The sequence below is a fragment of the Tachyglossus aculeatus genome, chromosome 14 (assembly GCF_015852505.1).
Source record: "Tachyglossus aculeatus isolate mTacAcu1 chromosome 14, mTacAcu1.pri, whole genome shotgun sequence".
In the NCBI taxonomy this organism is placed as follows: domain Eukaryota; kingdom Metazoa; phylum Chordata; class Mammalia; order Monotremata; family Tachyglossidae; genus Tachyglossus; species Tachyglossus aculeatus.
Genome location: NC_052079.1, coordinates 37,031,769 through 37,057,176, shown reverse-complemented (window position 1 = coordinate 37,057,176; position 25,408 = coordinate 37,031,769). Strand labels below are relative to the sequence as shown.

Sequence of the window (25,408 nt, the reverse complement as noted above, 5' to 3'; positions counted from 1 at the left end):
GACTGTAATCAGTCAATCAATCCATGGTATTCAGCGCTTAGAACGGTGCTTTGCACATAGTAAGCACTTAACAAATACCATCATTATTATTATTATTATTATTATTTGAGTGCTTACTGTGTAGAGAGCACTGTACTAAGCGCCTGGGAGAGTACAACAGAGTTGGTAGACATGTTCCCTGCTCACTATGTACAATAAAAACCACAATTATTATTATTATTATTTTTGCTAAGCACTATGAGCTGAGCACTGTACTAAGCATTGGGGTAGAGGCAAGATATTCATTCATTCAATCGTATTTATTGAGCGCTTCAGGTCGCACACGGTTCCTGTCCCACATAGGCCTCAGAAAGAAAACAGGAAACCTCACTTTACATATGAGGAAACAGAGGCACAAAGAAATCAAGTGATTTGCCCAAGGTCACCTGGCAGGCAAGTGGCAGAGGTAGGAATAAGCGCTTAGTACAGTGCTCTGCACACAGTAAGCGCTCAATAAATACGATTGAATGAATGACTAGAACCCAGCTCCTCTAGCTCCCAGGCCCATGTTCTTTCTACCAGGTTGTGAGTCTTAAATGGGGCAAATGTGTCCAACCTGATTATCCTGTAATAATAATGATAATAATGGCATTTATTAAGCACTTACTATGTGCAATGCACTGTTCTAAGCGCTGGGGAGGTTACAAGGTGATCAGGTCCCATGGGGACAGTCTTAATCCCCATTTTACAGATGAGGTAATGGAGGCCCAGAGAAGTGAAGTGACTTGCTCGAAGTCACACAGCTGACAATTGGCAGACCCGGGATTTGAACCCATGACCTCCGACTCCAAAACCCATGCTCTTTCCACTGAGCCACGCTGCTTCTCGGCACTTAGTACGGTACTGGGCACATAGTAAGTGCTTAACAAGTGTAATAATTGTAATATTTCCCCAAGCATTCCTTTGATTCCATGGTTATTCATAGAATCCTGGGGAAGTTGGGCCAGTGATACCAGGAATGGCATTTCTTATGATACTGTCTGCTTTATAATTATAATAATGGCATTTATTAAACGTGTGCTATGTGCAAAGCACTGTTCTAAGCGCTGGGGAGGTTACAAGGTGATCAGGTTGTCCCACGGGGGGCTCACAGTCTTCATCCCATTTTACAGATGAGGGAACTGAGGCCCAGAGAAGTGAAGCGACTTGCCCAAAGTCACACAGCTGACAATGGGCAGAGCCGGGATTTGAACCCAGGACCTCTGACTCCAAAGCCCGGGCTCTTTCCACTGAGCCCCGCTGTTTGCTTTACTTAAGTCTCAGCCGGTTCCCCAGCATAAATTTGTGTTCTGCCTTATGGGAGGCGGCAATTTTCAAGACAGTCTCTCTCTGAAGAAAATACGTGTTCGAGGATTTAAATCTCGCTGGAAAAATCACCGTACCTCTGGAATGAAAAACCTTTTGTCTCGGTCCCAGAGAGGAGGCCACACTATAATCTCCTGAAGTTGTCTACATTTCTGGAAGTTGTCCAGCCATTTCACTTTTCCTTCAAGTTCCCCTGAAAGGCGAGATCAATCCGGCAGAAACAATATCAGAGATCAAGCAGAGAAACGGAACAGAACCTGGGCCAGGGAATCGGAGGACTTGGGTTCTAATTCCGACGCTGCCACTTGTCTGATGTGTGACCCTGGGGAAGTCACTTAACTTCTCTGTGTGTCAGTTTCCTCATGTGTAAAATGGTGGCTCAATCCTTGTCCTCCCTCCTACTTAGGCTGTGAGCCCTAGATGGTACAGCGACTGTATCTAACCGGATTAACTTATATCTACCCCAGCGCTTACAGCGGTGCTCGACACATAATAATAATAATAATAATAATAATAATAATAATAATAATGGCATTTATTAAGTGCTTACTATGTGCAAAGCACTGGGGGGATACAAGGTGATGAGGTTGTCCCACGTGGGGCTCCCGGTCTTCATCCCCATTTTACACCAGCCACCAGGAAGGCTGTGGGCACCTCTAGACTCTAAGCTCCTTGTGGGCAGGGAATGTGTCTAATAATAATGTGTAATAATAATAATGGCATTTATTAAGCACTTACTATGTGCAAAGCACTGTTCTAGGCACTGGGAAGGTTACAAGGTGATAAGGTTGTCCCACGGGGGGCTCACAGTCTTCATCCCCATTTTACGGATGAGGGAACGGAGGCACAGAGAAGTGAAGTGACTTGCCCGAAGTCACACAGCTGACAATTGGCGGAGCCGAGATTTGAAATAATAATAATGATGGTATTTGTTAAACGTTTACTATGTGCAAAGCACTGTTCTAGGCGCTGGGGAGGTTACAAGGTGATCAGGTTGTCCCACGGGGGGCTCACGGTCTTAATCCTCATTTTACAGATGAGGGAACTGAGGCCCAGAGAAGTGAAGTGACTTTCCCAAAGTCACACAGCTGACAAATGGCGGAGCCGGGATTTGAACCCAAGACCTCTGACTCCAAAGCCCGGGCTCTTTCCCACTGAGCCACGCTGCTTCTAAAAAAATAGCGATGGCATTTGTTAAGCACTTACTATGTGCAAAGCACGGTGCTAAGCGCTGAGGGGATACAAGGTGATCAGGTTGTCCCACGCGGGGCTTACAGTCTTAGTCTCCATTTTCCAGATGAGGTAACTGAGGCTCAGAGAAGTGAAGTGACTTGCCCAAGGTCACACAGGAGGCATGGGGCGGAGCCAGGATTCGAACCCACGACCTCTGACTCCAAAGCCCGGGCTCTTTCCACTGAGCCACGCTGACACATAGCAAGCGCTTAACAAAGACCACAATAGTGAATTGATCAATCTATGGCAGTTATTAAGTACCGTGTGCAGAACACTGCAGCGTGGCTCAATGGAAAGAGCCCGGGCTTTGGAGTCAGAGGTCGTGGGTTCAAATCCCGGCTCCGCCACTTGTCAGCTGTGACGTTGGGCAAGTCACTTCACTTCTCTGGGCCTCAGTTCCCTCATCTGTAAAATGGGGATGAAGACTGTGAGCCCCTCGTGGGGCAACCTGATTACCTTGTACCTACCCCAGCGCTTAGAACAGTGCTTTGCACATAGTAAGCGCTTAACAAATACCAACATTATTATTATTATTATTATTATTAAGCATTTGGGAGAGTAAAATACAAGTGGTAAGATAGTCACATAGTAGTAGTAGTAAAGGTATTAAGCTTGTTCTCTGTGCCTTCCTTCTGACTTCTTTCTAGCAGTATATATCATCTGTTGAGCCCACTGTTGGGTAGGGACTGTCTCTATATGTTGCCAACTTGTACTTCCCAAGCGCTTAGTACGGTGCTCTGCACACAGTAAGCGCTCAATAAATACGATTGATTGATTGATTGATCTGTTGCTACTCGGAATTCGTGGTGATGGGTTCGTCTTCATCTCCCAGTCTGAGGCAAGGCATCATCCATAATCTAGTGTAAATACCAAGGAAAATCTTATCAATCTAGAATCTTACAGAGAAGCAGCGTGGCTCAGTGAAAAGAGCCCGGGCTTTGGAGTCAGAGGTCACGGGTTCAAATCCCGGCTCCGCCACTTGTCAGCTGTGTGACTTTGGGCAAGTCACTTCACTTCTCTGGGCCTCAGTTCCCTCACCTGTAAAATGGGGATTAAGACTGTGAGCCCCACGTGGGACAACCTGATCACCTTGTATCTCCCCAGCACTTAGAACAGTGTTTTGCACATAGTAACCGCTTAACAAATACCATTATTATTATTATTATCCATAATCTAGTTTAAATACCGAGGAAAATCTTACAATCTAGAATCTTAGAGTCTTACAGAGAAGCAGCGTGGCTTAGTGGAAAGAGCCTGGGCTTTGGAGTCAGAGTCATGGGTTCTAATCCCGGCTCCGCCACTTGTCAGCTGTGTGACTTTGGGCAAGTCACTTCACTTCTCTGTGCCTCAGTTCCCTCATCTGTAAAATGGGGATGAAGACTGTGAGCCCCACGTGGGACAACCTGATCACCTTGTATCTCCCCAGCGCTTAGAACAGTGCTTTGCACATAGTAAGCGCTTAACAAATACCATCATCATTATTATTATTATTATTATCCATAATCTAGTTTAAATACCGAGGAAAATCTTATCTATCTAGAATCTTATAGTCTTACAGAGAAGCAGCGTGGCTCAGTGAAAAGAGCACGGGCTTTGGAGTCAGAGGTCATGGGTTCAAATCCCGGCTCCGCCACTTGTCAGCTGGGTGACTTTAGGCAAGTCACTTAACTTCTCTGTTCCTCAGTTATCTCATCTGTAAAATGGGGATTAAGGTTGTGAGCCCCATTTGAGACAACCCTAACTACCTTGTATCTACCCCAGCAGTTAGAACAGTGCTTGGCACATAGTAAGCGCTTAACAAATTCCAACATTATTATTATTACAGTCAGCGATGAATTAATCAGCTCTATCTTAATACATCTTTTCACTCCTTGTTTGTGCTCGAGTGCTGTTCTTGGATTAGAGAATGTTCTGACAAGGAGCGTATTTATTTTATTTTGTTAGTATGTTTGGTTTTGTTCTCTGTCTCCCCCTTTTAGACTGTGAGCCCACTGTTGGGTAGGGACTGTCTCTATATGTTGCCAATTTGTACTTCCCAAGCGCTTAGTACAGTGCTCCGCACATAGTAAGCGCTCAATAAATACGATTGATGATGATGATGATCTGCATCCAGTGCAATGTGGTGTGGAAAAAACCAGTTGTGTACGTGCGGCATTGGGTAGGAGAGGGCTTCCAAAAGTGCCAGTTTTCTTTATGGCAGAATTTTTTTAAGAATACAATGGGAAGGAGCACGGCCTAGCTTCAAGAGCACAGGAGTGGTATTCAGAGGACTAGTTTCTCAGCTGTGTGACGTGGGGCCAGTTATTTCAATTCTCAGTACCTCAGTTCCCTCGTCTGTAAAATGACGATTCGTTCATTCATTCAGTCTGTGTGCAAAGCACTGTGCTAAGTGCTTGGGATACTACACTATTACAATAAACAGACACATTCCCTTCCCACAACGAGCTCACTGTTCTCCCTCCGACTTAATACTGGAAGCCTGATCCCAATATTTACCACAATACAAGTATTATCTTGTATTTACCACAGTCCTCAGTACAGTGTTTGGCATATAGGTGCTTAAAAAATACCACAATTATTAACACAATCTTTCCCCCTCCCCGCGCTTTAGAACTAGCTTCATTTACTAGGTTAATGATGCAAGGAGGAAATACTTTTTATGAAGACTACACTTTTACTGTTTATTGTAATTGGGTGAAATCTTTGCAAGCCCCGTAAGTTTTTTAAAACAAACAAAAAACGAAGACTCGAATAAGCCAACATTTGTAACAAATACTATAATAATAATAATAATGGCATTTATCTCCCCCTTTTAGACTGTGAGCCCACTGTTGGGTAGGGACTGTCTCTATATGTTGCCAACTTGTACTTCCCAAGCACTTAGTACAGTGCTCTGCACACAGTAAGCGCTCAATAAATATGATTGATTGATTGATTGATTTATTAAGTGCTTACTGTGTGCAAAGCACTGTTCTAAGCGCTGGGGAGGTTACAAGGTGATCAGGTTGTCCCACAGGAGGCTCACAGTCTTAATCCCCATTTTACAGATGAGGGAACTGAGGCACAGGGAAGTGAAGTGACTGGCCCAAGGTCACACAGCTGACAGTTGGCGGAGCCAGGATTTGAACCCATGACCTCTGACTCCAAAACCTGGGCTCTTTCCACTGAGCCACGCCGCTTCTCAATTTTCTATGCATTTCCTCGATCAAATTTATTTAAACTAGTTGGACCATTTGGGACCTTGGAAAAGAATGTAAAAAAACCGGAATGTCAGAAATAGTTTGTCCTCCTTCAGGAAAAACGCCAGCTTTGAACAATTAACAGTGGGTAGCTTGACTATTTTCAAAAATTGGAAAGCCCCAGTATCCCAGGAACAAAATCAGTTCGAGGAGGGTGAAGCAGTTAGCTGTCTACGATCCCCAATTTTCAGAGGATATCAGTTGCAGAAAATCTATCCATTGCTGTACTGGAGGTCACTCGAATAGAGCAGGAGTAAGGAGTGGAATATTGTACTAGCAAATAGTTATATCTCAAACTTTCCACTGAGAAACAGCCCCTTCTGAGTTCAGAAACAGGCAGGATCCCACAAGCGTTAGTGCTCGCTCTGATATCACCAGTTGGATTTCTCCTGCTCTGCGCACAATAAGCACTCCATAAATGCGATTGAATGAATGAATGAACGAACCTGCCAAAATGCAATCATTTTTCCCAGGATTTTTCAGCGTGTGAAAAAGAACTGATTTCCCCCAAGCCACCATCAGCCTCAAGTCTCTACTCCAGAGAGTCAGGCCGGAATGTTTTTCATTCCAGCGCTGGAATCAGGGCCACGATCTACTGGGTATTTTACCGAATAAATAAAATTATGAATGGGAGCGTATCCTCCGGAAGGGAGGTGTGAGTTCAGCCGCAAGCTTAAAAACAAAGTGCTTCTAATCATCTGGGAAGTAGAACTCTTCCTGCTTCTCCCATCATCTTAAAACCTTGGGGACGCAGTCATATCCTGTATAACCTGGAGTTGAAGTTCTCATCGGGTGACACAGGATGTGACTCTGGCCTTTTGTTTTGAGCGGTTTGATTGAGAGGAGAAGCAAACTCAAGTTTCCATCTCAAGCAGCTCGAGGAAGGGGTTCTTAAGAGTTGTGATTTGGCTGTAGCGCTGCCGCTCACTCGCATCCCGCCAGATCTCCGCGGCTCGAGCGGTCGGGGACGTGGCCGCTTTCTCTGACCTCAGATACTCACGGACAGACTTTTCCACCTTCTCCTTCAGGGAGTAGATGGCGAATTTCTCGATAGGGTCCGTGCTCCTTTTCCAGATGTTCATCAGAAGTAAGGGATACCGAGTCAGCCTGTGCAAGGGAGCCACCAGGAGTTCCGGGAGGTGGAGTCGCTTGCACCGTTCGTCCTGTTCACACCACTGCGGGAGGCAAAGGAAGACCACTCAGGGCCCTGTTAGTAACGCCTCTCCGGCGAAAGGGTTAAGGAATTTTCAGCTGTGGCAGAGCTAAATGAGAGGGGGGAAAAAGCTTTTTTTTTTTTTTCTGCAGGATCAGGTCATAGCTCAGAGTTGGTTGGGACTGTCTTGAACGGTTCTTGTAAATATCCAAATTTGGAGTAAATTGAATTTTTTTAGGAATTTGGCTCTTTGCAAGAATAATAATAGTAATAATCCTCAATGGTATTTATTGAGCACTTACTGTTGGCAGAGACGGCACTAAGTACTCTCCCAAGTACAGTACAACAACAATAATAATAATATGAGGGGTATTTAAGGAATGTGTTAAGTGCTTAATACTTTAGGGTCAATCATTCATTCAAGCGTATTTATCGAGTGCTTTCCGTGTTCAGAGCACTGTACTAAGCGCTTGGGAGAGTACAATGTAACCACAGACTCATTCCCTTATTTTGATTGAATGCTTAATATGTGCAGAGCAGCATGGCCTAGTGGATACAGCATGTACCTGGGATCCCAGCTCTGCCATGTGTCTGCTGTGTGACCCTGGGCAAGTCACTTCACTTCTCTCAATTCCCTCACCTGTAAAATGTGGATTAAGACTCTGAGCCCCATGTGGAACATGGAATGTGCCTGATTATCTCGTATCTACCCCTGTGCTTAGTACAGTGCCTGACACCTAGTAAGCACCCTAACAAATACCATAAAAAAGCACTGTACAAAGCACCTGGGAGAGTACACTATAACAGAGTGGGTAGACGTGTTCCTTGCCCACAAGGAGTTTACAGTCTAGAGCGATGAGAGGGATTTTGGTATTTGTTAAGCAATTACTATGTGCCAAGCACTGTTCTAAGTCCTGGGGTAGATCCAAGTTAACCAGATTGGATGCAGTCCTTGTCCACATCGGGCTCAAAGTCTAAATAAGAGGGAGAATGGGTAAGTGGCTTGCCCAAGGTCATTCACTCATTCCTTTATTCATTCAATTGTATTTACTGAGCGCTTACTGTGTGCAGAGCACTGGGCTAAGCACTTGGGAAGTACAAGTTGGCAACATATAGAGACGGTCCCTACCCAACAGCGGGCTCACAGTCTAGAAATGGGGAAACAGACATCAAAACAAGTAAACAGGCATCAATCTAAATAAATAGAATTATAGATATATGCACATCAAAACAAGTAAACAGGCAATAATATAAATAGAATTATAGATATGAACATAAATACACAAGTCCTGTGGGGCCGGGAGAGGGGGTAGAGCAAAGAGAGTGAGTCTGGGTGACGGGGAGGGGGAGTGAGGAAAAGGGGGCTTAGTCTGGGAAGACCTCTTGGAGGAGGTGAGCTTTCAGTAGGGCTTTGAAGGGGGGAAGTGGGGTTGTTTGGCAGATTTGAGGAGGGAGGGCGTTCCAGGACAGAGGTAGGATGTGGGACGGGGTCAACGGCGGGACAGGTGAGAACGAGGCCCAGTGAGCACCAGAGGAGCAGAGTTTGCAGGCTGGAATGTAGAAAGAGAGAAGGGACTTGAGGTAAGTGGGGGCAAGGTGATGGAGAGCTTTGAAGCCAAAAGTGAGGAGTTTTTGCTTGATATGGAGGTCGATAGGCAACCACTGGAGATGTTTGAAGAGAGGGGTGACATGCCCAGAGGGTTTCTGTAGAAAGATAATCCGGGCAGCAGAATGAAGTATGGACTGAAGTGGGGAGAGACAGGAGGTTGGGAGGTCAGAAAGGAGGCTGATGCAGTAATCCAGTCAGGATAGGTTTAATGTGGTAGCGGTTTGGATGGAGAGGAAAGGCGGATCTTGGTCATGTTGTGAAGGTGAGACCGGCAGGCATCGGTGACGGATTGGATGTGTGGGGTGAATGAGAGAGTGGAGTCAAGGATGACACCGAGGTTGCGGGCTTTTGAGACGGAAAGGATGGCAATGCCGTCTACAGTGGTGGGAAAGTCAGAGAGAGGAGAGGGTTTGGGAGGGAAGATAAGGAGCTCTGTCTTGGACGTGAAAAGTCACACAGGAAGCAAGCAGCAGAGCTGGGACTTGTAACTTGTGCTGTCATGTTCGCTGTTCTCACTACCTGTTTCTGTTTTTGCTTCCTCCTCCTTGTCAGATGGTCTTCACAACAAACTCTATCCTTTCTTGATGGCAATATGCCAAGTGCTTAGTACAGTGCCCTGTACACAGTAGGCACTTGATAAGCACCACTGATTGATTGCGTTAGGCAGCTGACTGACCCTCACCATGTACTCTCCCAGTTGGAAATTGTTCAAAGAGGAAATTTTCCAAATGACCGGCTTGAAGAAGAATTGAAATGGAAGCAGGGCAAATTTAGGCCCATATATATTCCAGTAACTTTGTGGAAAAACAAAATAAATGTAGCAACTACACAGGACTCTTAACACTTCTCTTCACGTGACCTGACCTTAGCCAGGACGGTCAAGGACAAATACCCGTGAGAACACACTGCCTCATGTGACCCTGATCCCAGTTCATAACTCCTTCCCCTGGAACCAGAAACCCTATTGTGGGATTTTTGTTTTAGCCTTTTTTCTTTCTAGTTAAGTCAGCCAATTGAAAGCAAAATTAGCCTCAAAGAATTTAGAGACACGTAAATGAAGTTTCATTTCGCTTCCAGTGGGTATTTCTTATAGATGTTTCCTCCTCTTCCTAATGAATTTTGAGCATGAAATCAGCAGAGGATAAAAGCAAAAATTATGTTCTCATGTTTTGCTACAGGCAAAGCCCTCCTGTGTCTCTTCAGGCCCTAAGAAACAGTAAAAAGCACTAAAATCCCCTGTCGAGGTCTGACTCCTCAATGGGTTTTAAATCTGCGTCACTGACTCTCCTGGTTTGGCTAGTGAGGAATAAAGAATTCTTCTTGTGGTTCTTTGAATCCAGTGCTATACAGGACTTCCTCATGGGCAAGACAGAATTGCTCAGTGGAAGTGATAAGGTGATCGTGGACTGGGGTTAAGCTTCAGTGGAAACCCAGGCCAGGTGGAGTGGCATTTGTAAATGGATATAAAGTGAGAAGTAGAAAGTGAGACAGCATAGAATATGAGAAAAAGCTCAACTGTGGTCAAGACTTGCAGGTTTGGAGATGAATGAAGCAGAATTTAGGCTCAAAGTAGGTATGCTGTATATGGCTATGATATATAAATCCTTCTTCCAAGACCTTGAGGCTACTGGATGCAGATCAGTTAAATCCTACTGGTTATACATGTGCTGAACAAACTTTAAGTTCCTTGTTCTCCTGGCTGATTAACCTGGCACAGTAAATATATATATTTTTAATTGTATTTGTTAAGTGCTCACTGTGTGCCAGATCCTGTTCTAAGCACTGGGGTAAACACAAGGCAATCAGATGGGACACAATCCATGTCCCACATGGGGCTCTCAGTCTTAGTCTTGAGGTAACTGAAGCACCAGAGATGTTAAGTGACTTATCCAAGGTTACACAGCAGTCAAATGGCAGAGTCAGCATTAGAACCCAGGTCCTTCTGATTCCCAGGCCCATGCTTTTTCCATGAGGCCACGCTGTTTCCCCCTTATTGAAACTCCAATTGAATTTCAGAGCATTGAGAGCCCAGCTAACACCATGGCATCTAAATAGGGCCTGGAGAACTCATCGTTAAGCCCAAAGGATATTTCACGTTAATCCCTTTTGTGGCTTTTGTTTGCCTCACCAATCATTTTTCCTTGTCCTTTTTGGGTACAGAAATACGACTGAGAAGTAGCATCAAAAATCAACAATATTAACACCTCAAACCTTTTCCTCCCATAACTGTCAACTGTTCTCCAATTCTCCAAACTCTTACAAATGCTCACGAGCCATGGTAGGTATTGGTGTTGGAATCTGTTACCCTTGTTTATTAGTGGCTTCTTTTTTTGTGAGAAGAAGCGTGGCTCAGTGGAAAGAGCACGGGCTTTAGAGTCAGAGGTCATGGGTTCAAATCCCAGCTCCACCAGTAGTCAGCTGTGTGACTTTGGGCAAGTTACCTAACTTCTCTGTGCCTCAGTTCCCTCATCTGTAAAATGGGGATTAAGACCGTGAGCCCCCCGTGGGACAACCTGATCACTCTGTAAGCTCCTCAGCGCTTAGAACAGTGCTTTGCACATAGTAATCGCTTAATAAATGCCATCGTAACTATTATTATCTGTTGCCAATTTTGAACTCCCGCCGCACACTTTGAGATTGTGAGTCCTCTGTGGGCTAGAGAGGGCGTCTGATTTATTATCCTTCTACGCGTAGAACAGTGCTCTGCACATAGTAAGCGCTTAACAAATGCCATTATAAAGTAGGAGCTTACCACGTGCAAGGAATAAAGCAATCTCCGTTGCAGTGGGACCGATCGGGGATTCTTCCCTGAGAACTGGGGTGGGGTTCGCCTGGGGCCCCCCTATTTTCCGTGCAGCGGGCTGAGTTTGTGTTCAGGCTCTCTACTACTAGATGGCACTCTAGGGCTCTAGAGGAGCTGAAGGGAAAATAGGCTTCACACAAAAGTGACTTTATATTTCAGAAATCATCATGCTCTTTGACGCTCTTTCATGTGGCCAAACCCACCCCAAGAGATGCTATATACACTAAGGGAGGGCTAGTTTTATGGTTTTCCACCCTTCCCACCCCCTTCCCAACACCAGAACTTCTCTTTGCCTTCCACCGGGGTATATGAAAATATATAAATGTCACAGTTAAACAGCAGCCCATGGCAACAGCCAGCCACACATTCAGAGTGTTCCTGCAGCTGTAAGGAAAAAAAACAAGACAAAAAAACCCAACAAAAAACAGACTCTCCAAAAGCCCCTGGCCTCAACTCTTCACCCAAACCAATGGTTTCTGCATGGTCAATCAATCATCCCTTATAAATTATTTATATTAATGTCTGTCTCCCCCTCTAGACTGTAGACTTGTTATGGGCAGGGAACGTTTTTGCTAATTCTGTTGTACTGAACTCTCCCAAGTGGTTAGTTGAGTGCTTTGCACATAGTAAGCTTGCAGTAAATACCACTGATCGACTGGTATTTATTGTGCACTTATTGTGTTCAGAGCACTGTACTAAGCACTTGGGAGCATACAATAAAGAGTACAATAGGCAGTACAACTGAAGAACAAGCGAAAGACACCTGGGCATAGGCAAAACCAGAAAAGCTTGAGTTCCTGCCTCAGCAGTCAACAGACTTTGATCCAAATTCTCCCCCACCCACCCCTCCCACCCCGCCAAAGGTTAATATCAGGCCTTTTTGCCCCAAACTGGGCACTGGGATTCCATTCATTCTTTCGGAGGGTTGAAATAGATTTTTTTTTCTTTTTTTTAATGGTACTTGTTAAGCACGTACTAGTATCCTGCACTATACCAGTTCTGGTGTAAATACGAGATAACCATGATGGAAACAGTACCTGTTCCCCACTGGGGTCACAGTTTTAATCCCCATTTTACAGGTGAGGGTACTGAGGCCCAAAGAAGTTAGGTGACTTGCCTAGGTCACACAGCAGACTAGTGGTGAAGTCGATGGCAATTCGAACCCAGGTCTTCGGACCCCCAGGCCAGTGATCTATCCATAGGCTAAGCTGCTTTAAACCTAGGTTTCAATTTCCACTGGAAATGGTCATGGGAACATCCACTGGAGGCAGGTGTGGGGAAAATATAAATGACCACTTATTATAGAGGGATCCCTGCTCCCTTTCCCCTTTTCTAGAATCTGTACTTTCCCTGGAAGAGATGCAAAATGTAAGAGGCTGAGTCTGGGCCATTTTTCTTCAGTACCCTCTCTCTACCATCAGCGTGGGGAGAACTCCAATAAATAATTGTGTCTGCAACCTCCCTGCAGAATGGGGACGGGCAGAAGAAGAGAAAAGAAATGCCACTTCACCTTTTGGTAGATGCCAAAGTCCTCTCTTTGTCTCAGGTTCTCGAGATAAAAGACAGCAGATGTGTAGTTAAGGCAGTACGTCTGGTGGCTCCGGCAGAGGCTCCCTTTGAAATTCTACAAAACCGAAAATGCAGAATTTCATAGTAAGCCACAAAAACTAATGCTAAATTCCTGTCATAGATCTATTACAAATTGATAATGGGAGAAGATCGTGTCTTCCAACTCTATCGTACTCTCCTCAGTGCTTAGTACAGTGCTCTTGCACACAGTAAACATTCAATAAATACCACTGATTGAATTGATACACCACTGTGCATAATTATGAAGGATCGGATAAATGATAACTCGGCTGTTCATTTTAAGAGACTGATTCTTATCGATTCACTTGCATTTTTAAACTGTTAGCTCTTGCCTGCTTTAGATTTACCATGTTTACTTCTCTTTGCATTTTTTATGGAACTTGTTAAGCACTTACTATGGACCAAGATTGAAATCGTGAGCCCTGTATGGGACGGGGACTATGTCCAACCTGATTTGCTTGTATTCATTCAGTTGTATTTATTGAGAGCTTAATATGTGCAGAGAACTGTATTAAGCAGTTGGAATGTGCAATTCAGCAATAGAGACAATCCCTGCAGCACTTAATACAGTGCCTGGCACGTAGTAAGCGCTTAACAAATACCATTATCATCATTATTATTACTACTAACTGCTGGGGTAGATTCAAGCTAATCTTGAAGCTAAGCAAACTAAACTCACAGTCTTAATCCCCATTTTACAGATGAGGTAACTGAGGAACAGAGAAGTCAAGTAACCACCCAAGGTCACATAGCAAACAAGTGGCAGAGCTGAGATTAGAACCCAGGTTCTTCTGACTCAAAGGCCACTAGGCCACTCTGCTTCTCAGCATTTTTTTAGCACTGCCTCCTCCGTACCATCCAAAATTTATAAGTGTTTATCAAGCAGCTGTCTGGTGCAGACTACTTTACCAAGCACTTTGGAGATTATAACAGTTAGACATGATCCCTACCCTAAATTATTCCTAAGGGTATGTCTTTAAGATAGTTTTAATAATTGATTTTGAACTTGTTTTTCCACGCATACAGATTGCTGCCTTAATCAAATGTACGCAGTTGTAATGGACCCCCTTAAGGGAGAATCTCTCTGTCTTTTATCTCTCATTCCTCTGATTTATTGGATTTTCTACAGAAACAAATGGAACTAGGGAGTGTATTGAGCATGGCTCTTGGCCTGGGTCAAGGCAGCAGCAACAATACCTGCGTAAGTACAGAGATGATTTCCATTGAGGACGTAGCTTCAGGGGCACTGATGTGGGCCTTTACAGTGCCGAACAAATTGGTCACAAAGCTGAGGCTTATCTGGTAACGGACAGAAAGGAACAGTTAGAATTTTTGGCCTCTCAAGAGCACCAGCAGGGGCAAAAATATCAAAACCCTGTGGCTTGAATAGCAGGTGTAATTCTTCCAGCCAGAGACATAATTTCCTGTTTGGACTTTCCTTGCTTTTGGATGATTTCTTTTACATAATATTATTTCCTGGACAATGCTCCACCTCCCAAGGCTTTAACAGCTATTGATGTGTTGGGTTCAGGGACTCTGTAACCATAGTAACTTGCAGGGCTCCCATCCCTTCCTCCCTCCCTCTCTCCTCAGATTTTCCCCAGCTAGGATCAGCATGGTGGATAGAGCGTGGGTCTGGGAGTGAGAAGAACCTAAATTCTAATCCCAGATCTGACATTTGTCTGCTGTGTGACTCTGGGCAAGTCACTTCTCTTCCCTGCGCTTCTGTTCCCTCATCTGGGAAGTGGAAATTAAGACTGTGAGCCCCATGTGGGACAGGGATTGTATCCGACCTGATTAATAATAATAATGATGGCATTTGTTAAGCACTTACTATGTGCAAAACACTGTTCTAAGCACTGGGAAGGTTACAAGGTGATGAGGTGAGGTTGTCCCACGTGGGGCTCACAGTCTTAATCCCCATTTTACAGATGAGGGAACTGAGGCACAGAGAAGTGAAGTGACTTGCCCAGAGTCACACGGCTGACAAGTGGCGGGGCTGGGCTTTGAACCCATGACCTTTGATTCCCAAGCCCGTGCTCTTTCCATTGAGCCCTGCTGCTTCTCATAATTAGCTCATGATTAGCTTAGTGCTGTGCCTGGCATAGAGTGGTCTTCTTCATGCAAATCATGGAGCAAGGGTGAAATCTTCCCTTACTTAGACAGAGATACATACATACAAGCATCCAGACACACACTTACCTGAGCTGGGAGTACAGTCTTAAATACACCTTCTTTCTTCCCCTCTCTTTACACTTCTGTCCCTCAACACATACACACACACACACAGAATCCTACATACTCCTTCTTTCTCCTTCTCTCTTTACACTCCTGCTCTCACTCTCTCTCTCTCTGTCTCTCTTCTCTCTCACACACACCCCCACACAAAATAAAAAAATCAACAGATTGGAACAGGTAACCTCAGCCTGGAGCAGAACAGCAGGAGAAGAAATATCTTTTGCTGCCTCTCCCACTAAATGGCTATTGTTAATGCTGATGATGACATTTATTACGCACTTACTATGTGCGAAAAACTGTTCTAAACGCTGGGGAGGTTACAAGGTGATCAGGTGGTCCCACAGGGGGCTCACAGTCTTCATCCCCATTTTACAGACGGGGGAACTGAGGCACAGAGAAGTGAAGTGACTTGCCCCAGAGTCACACGGCTGACAAGTGGCAGAGCTGAGATTTCAACCCATGATCTTTGGCTCCCAAGCCTGTGCTCTTTCCATTGAGCCATGCTGCTTCTTTGGAAAATTTCGTCCTTCCTTCCTGATTTTCCTTCTTATTTTATTTTCCTGCTGCTATTCTCTGTCCCCACCTTGGGAGGAAGGGGGTGGTGGGGAATGGATCTGAGTGAATGGGTACGTGTAGCAGGAGGGGGCTGCACGTGTGCAGCAGGGATGTTGGCTGGTGGGTGAGAATGAGAGGAAATATTAGTCCCTTGGCTATATTTTGCTCCTCTTTGCCCACAATTCCTGGGAAAAGTAGGGTTGAGCTGGGGAGGGGGTTGACAGGCAGCTAGGAGGGCAGGAAGAGGATGGAAGAAGGGTGAAGGCCAATGACTGGCCTTAACTCACAGTCATTTGTGTGGGGCATGATGCTGTGGCAGATGGCAAAACCGGCAGTCCTCTAGGGCATAGAGGACGTTATACCTGCAACCAATTGTACCGCTTGCGATGGAGAGCCATGTGGCAGATATACACTCTTTTTAAACCTCTAGACAATTTATTCTTGGCATTTCTTTTATAAAACATAAACCCCGCCAAACACCTCTCCCTACCCAACTCAGTTAATCAAGGGGATATTTTGAGGGTGCACTCTTTGCAGAGCACTGAAGTAGATTTTTAAGGACATTTCAGAGAAGTAGCACGGCTCAATGGAAAGAGCACGGGCTTGAGAGTCAGAGGACGTGGGTTCAAATCCCGGCCCTGCCGACTGTCAGCTGTGTGACTTTGGGCATATCACTTAACTTCTCTGTGTCTCAGTTACCTCATCTGAAAAATGGGGATGAAGACTGTGAGCCCCACGTGGGACAATCTGATCACCTTGTAACCTCCCCAGCGTTTAGAACAGTGCTTTGCACATAGTAAGCACTTAACAAGTGCCAACATCATCATCATCATAATCCAAGAAATTAAAGATGTGATACCTACTTTTTTATGGTATTTAACTGATTACTATGTGCCAGGAACTGTTCTAAGTGCTGGGGTAGATATAAACTAATCAGGTTAGACACAGCCCATGCCACACCTGGGGCTCACAGTCTTACTCCCCATTTTATAGATGAGGTAACTGAGGCACAGGGAAGTGAAGAGACTTGCTCAAGGTCACACAGCTGATGTCGCAGAGGCAGGATTAGAACTCATGGCCTCTGACTCCTAGGCCCATGGTCATTCCACTAGGCCACACTGCTTCTATACCGTTTCTCTATTTTTGAGGCCTCTCTGATCTATTGAGGGTGACGGGAGAAAATTCATGAACATATCGGAAAACACGTTAAATACAAATCTCAGAAATGCAGAAACATACATTGTACAGAGACATGCACAAATACAGTGGATTATTAGAGTGAATGGAAGCAGGCAGGGTTCCTCAGTGGAGGAAATGAAGTCTGAGAAGGAGTGTGAAAGACATTACTACATTTTCAAATTATTTCTATGAATCGTAAGAATGTCCAGTGGCACCACTAGTTTTCTTTCCCCCTTTTTCAACTGAATCGATCTTTCCCTTCTCACCTGACTTAACTCCTCCAAGTTGGCAAAAAGTCGCCATGCATCCACATCCAAGAGGTGTTCATGACTTTGTAGGTCTCTTAACGTCTTCAGAAAGATCTAAAAGAACCAAAGAAATAGAATATTGTCCTGTTTTGTACTTCAAAATCATGTCTCCTTTTCAGAAAATGAGGTCTTTCAACTCACAGATGCTTTGGAAAGAACTTAAAGTCTCTCCTGGATTCAGGGGGGAAGAATCATCACTCAGGGCACCCTACAGGTTTCTGTAGGAGGTCCCCAAGAAGTGGCTAGTCATACACCACTGCACCCCATGTGTGTGTGTGTTCTATTCATATGTATATTTATTTGTACATATTACTCTATTTTACTTGTACATATTTATTCTATTTATTTTATTTTGTTAATACGCTTTGTTTTGTTGTCTGTCTCCCCCTTCTAGACTGTGAGCCCGCTGTTGGGTAGGGACTGTCTCTATATGTTGCCAACTTGTACTTCCCAAGTGCTTAGTACAGTGCTCTGCACACAGTAAGCGCTCAATAAATACGATTGAATGAATGAATGAGTGAGAAAGCTCAATCTGCGTGAAGCATACTTGGTAGTAAATTGAAAAAAAATTCCCAAACCTTACTTGTTCCCTCCTGCCCCTGCCATGGCCTGACAGATAAGCCAGGAGAGAAAGGATGAGGCATCTGGTATATTGAGCACCAGTGGGTGCTCAAATAACAGGGAATGTGTCTGTTTATTGTTGTACTTTCCCAAGCACTCTGCACACAGTAAGCTCTCAATATATATGATTGAATGAATGAATAGCAAACTATTCCATTTAGACTAATTAAGCTCCTGCTCCCTATTCCCGTGGCTTCCTCAACACGTCACATCTCAACTTGTACTTCCCAAGCGCTTAGTACAGTGCTCTGCACACAGTAAGTGCTCAATAAATATGATTGAATGAATGAAATGAATGAGTCTCCTCTCGTAATATTGCATTTACATTGATAATGAGCAGCTTTATTTGCCCATTTATTATTTTTCTCTCAGGTACTCTGAAAACAATTAAGCCCCATGAACATAGTAAGTATTAAAATTTATCTGGTAGATTTGGAAGTCTAGTTTAAGATATTGAGGCATGCAAGGGTCAACCTTTATTCAACAGAAGGCGCAAGGACAATGATATAGAAAAAGTGGGGCGATAACCGTGAGATTTAAATGAACGAAGTGGAAAAGGGGCAACTCCTGTTTTAAAAATTCCACATCACCCAATTTTTCATTTTGAAGAAAGCTCTAAAACAGGTGTCTTGCAGTTGTGTGTTCTTAGCCAAATCAAGAGCTGTTTCAGGGTAACAATTTTCAGACTAGCAAGGTCAAAACTAGAGTCCTCCGTCTGCCGAGGTTTGTTAAAATGAGTTTACTTGTGCCTTAAGGGTGAAAAGGAAAGTTTCAAAATTGCTTGTGGAAAAGATGGGGTAAAAGAGTCTTGGGAGATGAAGGTAAAAATAAGAAGAAATGGAGCAAAGCTAGATGTGTTTTTCCTGAAAACCCTTTAACCTTCCTTTCACCGAGTAGTCCGTACAGGCAAGCGAACATTGTGACTATACTGCCAAAGTTAAGTCCGATATTACCATTTTGAGAACAAGCAAATGATCCAACAAGTATGTGCATTCACTGGTGAAAAGTTCCCACATTGCTTCTTGCTGTTTTCTTAAATCTGGCTGATCACTGGGAAGTTTTTGCAGTGATTTCAAAACTTCATGCCAGCTCATCTCCTGCACATTGTGGGGGTATGGAGGAGGGGGAGATGTTGGAGAGAGGAAGAAGAAGAGGAAACAGAATGGTTCAGTCTGAAATGATTGGCATATTGCATAATGGTCTTTGGCTTACAAAAATTCATTACTACTGGATTTCAGCTACTGCTTAATTCATTTCCCATTTCCTTTACTAAGCCATCCCACATAGCAATGATAATAATAATAATAACAAATATAATAATATTTGTTAAGCACTTACTATATTCCAAGCACTGTTTTAAGTGCTATACCATGGTTGTTGTTGTTATTATTATTATTGTTATCATCTATGAACTGGCCCCAATGAAAAACATCCCACAAGTAATATACTAGGATTAGTTTTTGCTAATATATGCATAATCCAGTTAACAGGATAGTTGAAACTAAACATGGTGGCCGATACAAAAGCTAAAGAAGAAAAACAGAATAATCAACAGTGAGATAGTTTTTAACCAATACCTTAAAGGGGTGAAACTCATACTCATATCCACTGCAGTCTGCGATCTCAATGGATGAAAGGCAGTTTTCCAGATCAGATTTTTGCTTCTGTTTACCTTTATTCTGCTTAACGATATTTCATAAACAAAATATTCAGCTGTTCATTGTTTAAAGATGTAAATTAAAGTTCAATCAATAAATGATATGGACTGGGAGCTTACTAGGTGCAGGGCACCGTACTAAGCACTTGAAATAAAATAGAATTAGTAACAATGATTATTGTGTCATTTTTAAGCACCTACTCTGTGCCAAGCACGGGCGAAGTACTGAGGTGGGACACAATCCTTGGCCCTCACGGAGCTCACAGTCTAAGGTACGGGGAGAACGGGCATTGAATCCCCATTTTCCAGATGAGGAAATTGAGGCTTAGAGAAGTTAGGTGACATGCCCAAGGTCTCGACCTCTCAGCTGCCTTTGACACTGTCGACCACCACCTTCTTTTGGAAGCATTATCCAACCTCGGCTTCACTGGCACTGTCCACTCCTGGTTCTCCTCTTATCTCTGTGGTTGTTCATTCTCAGTCTCTTTAACAGACCCTCCTCTACCTCCCACCCCTAACTGTGGGGGTCCCTCAAGTTTCAGCTCTGGGACCCCTTCTATTCTCCAACAATACCCACTCGGAGAATTCATTCACTCCCATGGCTTCAACTACCATCTCTATGCGAATTATTCTCACATCTACATCTCGAGCCTTCACGTCTCACCCTCGCCGAAGTCTCACATTTCCTCCTTTCACAACATCTCTACTTGGATGTCCTGCCGTCATCTCAAACTTAGCATGTCCAAAACAGAACTCTTATTTTCCCACCCAAACCTTGTCCTTTCCCTGACTTTCCCATCACTGTAGACAAACACCACCATCCTGCCTGTCTCACAAGACTGTAATCTTGGCATTATCCTCAACTCCTCTCTCTCATTCAACCCACTATTCAATCCATCGCCAAATCCTGTCCGACTCACCTTCACAACATTGCTAAAATCCACTCTTTCCTCACCATCCAAACTGCTACCACGTTAATCCAAGCATTCATCCTAGAGAAGCAGCGTGGCTTAGTGGAAAGAGCACGGGCTTTGGAGTCAGTGGTCATGGGTTCAAATCCCTGCTCCGCCAATTGTCAGCTGTGTGACTTTGGGCAAGTCACTTAACTTCTCTGTGCCTCAATTACCTCATCTGTAAAATGGGGATTAAGACTTTGAGCTCCCCCGTGGGACAACCTGATCACCTTGTAACCTTCCCAGCGCTTAGAACAGTGCTTTGCACATAGTAAGGCTTAATAAATGCCATTATTATTATTATTATCCCGCCCACTGTTGGGTAGGGACTGTCTCTATATGTTGCCAACTTGCACTTCCCAAGGGCTTAGTACAGTGCTCTGCACACAGTAAGCGCTCCATAAATACGTTTGATTGATTGATTGATTGATTGCTGTATCTGCCTCCTTGATGACCTCCCTGCCTCCTGTCTCTTCCTCTCCAATTAATACTTCACTCTGCTGCCTGGATCATTTTTTCTACAAAAATGTTCAGTCCATGTTTCCCCACTCCTCAAGAACCTCCAGTGGTTGTCCATCCACAACCACATCAATCAATCAATCAATCAATCGTATTTATTGTGCACGGTGTATACTAAGTTCTTGGGAGAGTACAATATAACAAACAGTGCTTTGCACATAGTAAGCGCTTAAATGCCATCATTATTATTGTTATTATATAACAGACACATTCCCTACCCACAACAAGCTTACAGAGTAGAGGATCTCACATCAAACAGAAACTCTGTACCACCAAGTGCTCAGTACAGTGCTCTGCACACAGTAAGCGCTCAATAAATACGATTGAATGAATTAGAGCAGTCAATCACCTTGCCCCCTCCTCCTTTACCTCGCTACTCTCCTACTACTATCCAGCCCACACACTTCTCTCGTTTAACGTTAAACTATTCACTGTACCTTGATCTCATCTATCTCACTGCCGACCTCTAGCTCATCCTGCCTCACGCCCCTTCTCTGTATCCGACTGGGCAGGGAATGTGTTTGTTTATTGTTGGTTTGTACTCTCCCAAGGGCTTAGTATACTGCTCTGCACACATAAAGTGCTCAATAAATATGATTGATTGAGTAAAGTGGTGGGGCTGGGATTAGAACCCAGGACCTCTGAATCCCAGGCTGGTGTGCTTTCCAGTAAACTTTGTCTCCTTAGCCTTGCCCTAAGCTATTCCTTTACCCTCCAGATCTGGTCTTTACCAACAATTTAATAAAAGCTTGCCCGGGGTTTGATTCTGCCAGAGTGCTACTTCCTGGTTGTGTTGTGCATTAGTTTTTTAAGGTTATCGCAGCAATACCGCATCACTTCAATGAATGAAATTGTACCCTCCAGCCTTGAAAGTCTTAACATAGCTGGAAGTTACCTAAACCTTACCTCTTCCTAGTTGGTCGCTCTCCCCAGCCCAGCCTAGCCCTGTCAGATAAACAGCAGCAGACATGCCTATGTTAATGATGGAAACTGCCTGAGTCATTTGACTGGCAAATGTTTCAAATAAATCAGATCCCAGTTGGCAGGAACCAGTCAGATGATATGTAATGTTAGCAGGTCATCCACCAACCCCTGTAACTGGTTGGAGATAATAATAATAACGATGGCATTTGTTAAGCACTTACTGTGTGCGAAGCACTGTTCTAAGCGCTGGGGAGGTTACAAGGAGATCAGATAGAAGTGCCTAGGCTCATCTGGGACCAACGTCCCTTGTGAAAATAGCACACCTGTCATGTTCCTTTGAGGATTTTACAATCTAGAGGGGGAGACTTAATTGGCAAGTAGAGGCAGTAGCTGAGTTTGAGGAAAGGTACATAAGTGGGAAAGGGGCAGAGTGAGTATCAGAGTGCCCAAATGGTATAAAATTAGGCACAGATGGAGAGTAGGGTGAGGCGATAAGAGGATAGTCATAGTGGGGGAGGGAGAAAGCAGTAGGGAGACGAGAGGATGGGCAGGGAAGGCTTTTAGTTTACAACATCTAACTTCTTTATGAAACCCCATTGATGCCAAAGGACAATGAATACAGGCTCTGGTTTGCGTTCATACAATTTAATGGTTCAATCTGAACTTTCTAATAGAGGTATTGGGGCAGGGATGCTAGCGATGTCTTATGCTGTCAAGTTGTCTCCAACCCGTAGCAATGCCATGGACGCATCTCTCCCAGAATGCCCCTTCTCCATCTGCAATCATTCTGGTTGTGCATATATAATGTTTTCTTGGTAAAAATACCGAAGTGGTTTGCCATCGCCCTCCGGTAAACTTGGGTCTCCATCCTCGACTCCCTCCCATGCTGCTGCTGCCCAGCAAAGGTGAGTTTTGACTCATAGCAGATTGCCTTCCACTCGCTAGCCATTGCTCAAGCTAGGAATCAATCAATCAATCAATCAATCGTATTTATTGAGCACTTACTGTGTGCAGAGCACTGTACTAAGCACTTGGAAAGTACAAGTTGGCAACATATAGAGACAGTCCCTACCCAACAGTGGGCTCACAGTCTAAAAGGGGGAGGCAGAGAACAAAACCAAACATACTAACAAAATAAAATAAATAGAATAGATATGTACAGGTAAAATAAATAAATAGAGTAATAAATATGTACAAACATATATACATATATACAGGTGCTGTGGGGAAGGGAAGGAGGAAAGATGGGGGATGGAATGGAATGGATAGGCCTCTGCTTGACTTTCCCTCCCATAGTCGAGACTGGTAGAGTCCTAGAAGCTTTCCAGGTGTGACCCTGAGAGGGGTGCTAGTGATGATAAACCAGAATTCTAAATATGTGGCAGTAGAGTTATAGAAGAAAATTTCTATGGCATCACCTAATCCCCGGTCATATTATGTTTGCTGGGCCTGCCTTTCCAGTGCTTCTGGCCCTTTCTCGTTTTCTGTTCTACCATTAACCTATGCCACTGAAATTTAAGTCAAGTGGTTCTCTGTTTAACTTTGTATGTGCATCCTGCATGTAGGCTAGGTTGTAGACCTAGTGGGGGTGGTGGGGGATGGGGGGGAGGGGGCACCATACCCCTGTACATCCTCAGAAAGCCCGACAGTATGGAGCAACTGAGAGAGGAACAGGGCTGCAGGTAGAATCATAATAATAATAATGGCATTTATTAAGCGCTTACTATGTGCAAAGCACTGTTCTAAGCACTGGGGAGGTTACAAGGTGATCAGGTTGTCCCACGGGGGGCTCACAGTCTTACTCCCCATTTTACAGATGAGGTCACTGAGGCACAGAGAAGTGAAGTGACTTGCCCAAAGTCACACAGCTGACTATTGGCGGAGCTGGGATTTGAACCCATGACCTCTGACTCCAAAGCCCGGGCTCTTTCCACTGAGCCACGCTGCTTCTCTGTAGAGGGAAGATCATTAGGGAATGAAAGACTACTTGGAGGCTCCCTACTTAGGAGTTTATCCGAACTGACAAAGTAATCAGTTGTGAAATTCCAAACCTCACCAACCCTTTGAAACTTTGAATCTATTTTTGGGCTACACAACTTCCTGTGGCAATGTGTCCTATCAACTCACCAACTACTGTGTGAAGAAGTGTTTCTGTTTGTGTTGAAATATACCACATCAAGCTTCAGTGGGTGCACCTCATCTTGATGTTGTGGGATATGATGAATAGTAATTCCATGTTTGCCCTGCCATAGTTTTTAATCATTGAATCCAACCTTTTTTATGGCATTTGTTAAGCACTTACTCTATGGCAGGCACTGTTCTTTTGAGCCTATCCTCTTAGCAAAGAGGCTCTGGCACAGGTTGAGAATCAGCGTGGCCTAGTGCTGGGAGTCACAAACACTGGGTTCTAATTCTGACTCCGCCACTTAACTGTGGTGTGACCTTGGACAAGTCACTTAATTTCTCTGTGCCTCAGTTACCTCATCTACAAAACGGGGATTAAGACTGTGAGCTCCATGTGGGACAGGGACTGCATCCAACCTTTTTTTATGGTATTTTTAAGCACTTACTATGTGCCGGACACTGTTCTAAGCACTTGTATCTACCTCAGAGCATAGTACAGTGCTTGGCACATAGTAAGCACTTAACAAATACCATAAAAAACCCCAAAACAAAACAAAACAAGATTTCTCCAGAACCAGCACCCACTGCGTTTCAAGTGAGAACTCATGATAGTTTCAGAATGTGCAAGGTTTAGTAACGATGAAAATCAGGCCAAATTTCTGGAGGCTTTTGTTACTCCGGGAGAGGTGATGTATTTGACGGTTTTAAGTTCCGAAGTAGCCAAGAAATTTCTGAGTCTGTGGTATACCTCCTACAGCATTTCTGTCTTATGCCTAACGCTGACGTCTGAAACCACAGCAACCAAGTGTTGTGGAAAATTCTGCAACAAAATGGAAAAGGAAATGAGGCCATGGAATGGGGGACTTGAGGAAATGAGGATATGCAATTGGAGGATTTGGAACTTTTCAGTTACTACAGGGTCCATGCTTGGGCCCACCCTCATCGGACATTCATTTTCTTTATTTTACTTGTACATTTCTATTCTATTTATTTTATTTTGTTAATATGTTTGGTTTTGTTCTCTGTCTCCCCCTTCTAGACTGTGAGCCCACTGTTGGGTAGGGACCATCTCTATATGCTGCCAACTTGTACTTCCCTAGCGCTTAGTACAGTGCTCTGCACACAGTAAGCGCTCAATAAATATGATTGATTGATTGATTGATTTTGTAGGCCTCAGCCTAACTCACAGTTTGGAGAAGTGCGTGCATTTTTTCAGAGTGTGAGCACCTCTTTAGCTCTTCTATTATATGTTGAAGTAGTTTGGCCTAGTGGAAAGAGCACAGGCCTGGGAATCAGAGAACCTGGGTTCTAATCCTGCCTCTGCCGCTTGTCTACTGTCTGACCTTGGGCAAGCCCCTT

The 25,408-nt window shown here is 44.2% G+C and overlaps 1 protein-coding gene across 1 annotated transcript in view; it reads right to left on the bottom strand.

Annotated features, from left to right (window-relative positions):
- The window catches only part of PLEKHG7 (pleckstrin homology and RhoGEF domain containing G7), a 56,574-nt gene that overhangs the window by 16,146 nt on the left and 15,020 nt on the right, over positions 1-25,408 (bottom strand). The window contains exons 5-11 of the mRNA XM_038756938.1: positions 19,450-19,554; positions 18,826-18,969; positions 17,210-17,305; positions 14,169-14,270; positions 12,892-13,005; positions 6,817-6,991; positions 1,422-1,537 (exon numbers count right to left, since the gene is read on the bottom strand). Coding sequence (XP_038612866.1) covers positions 1,422-1,537; positions 6,817-6,991; positions 12,892-13,005; positions 14,169-14,270; positions 17,210-17,305; positions 18,826-18,969; positions 19,450-19,554 — 852 coding nt within the window. The remainder of the gene's footprint in view (positions 1-1,421; positions 1,538-6,816; positions 6,992-12,891; positions 13,006-14,168; positions 14,271-17,209; positions 17,306-18,825; positions 18,970-19,449; positions 19,555-25,408) is intronic.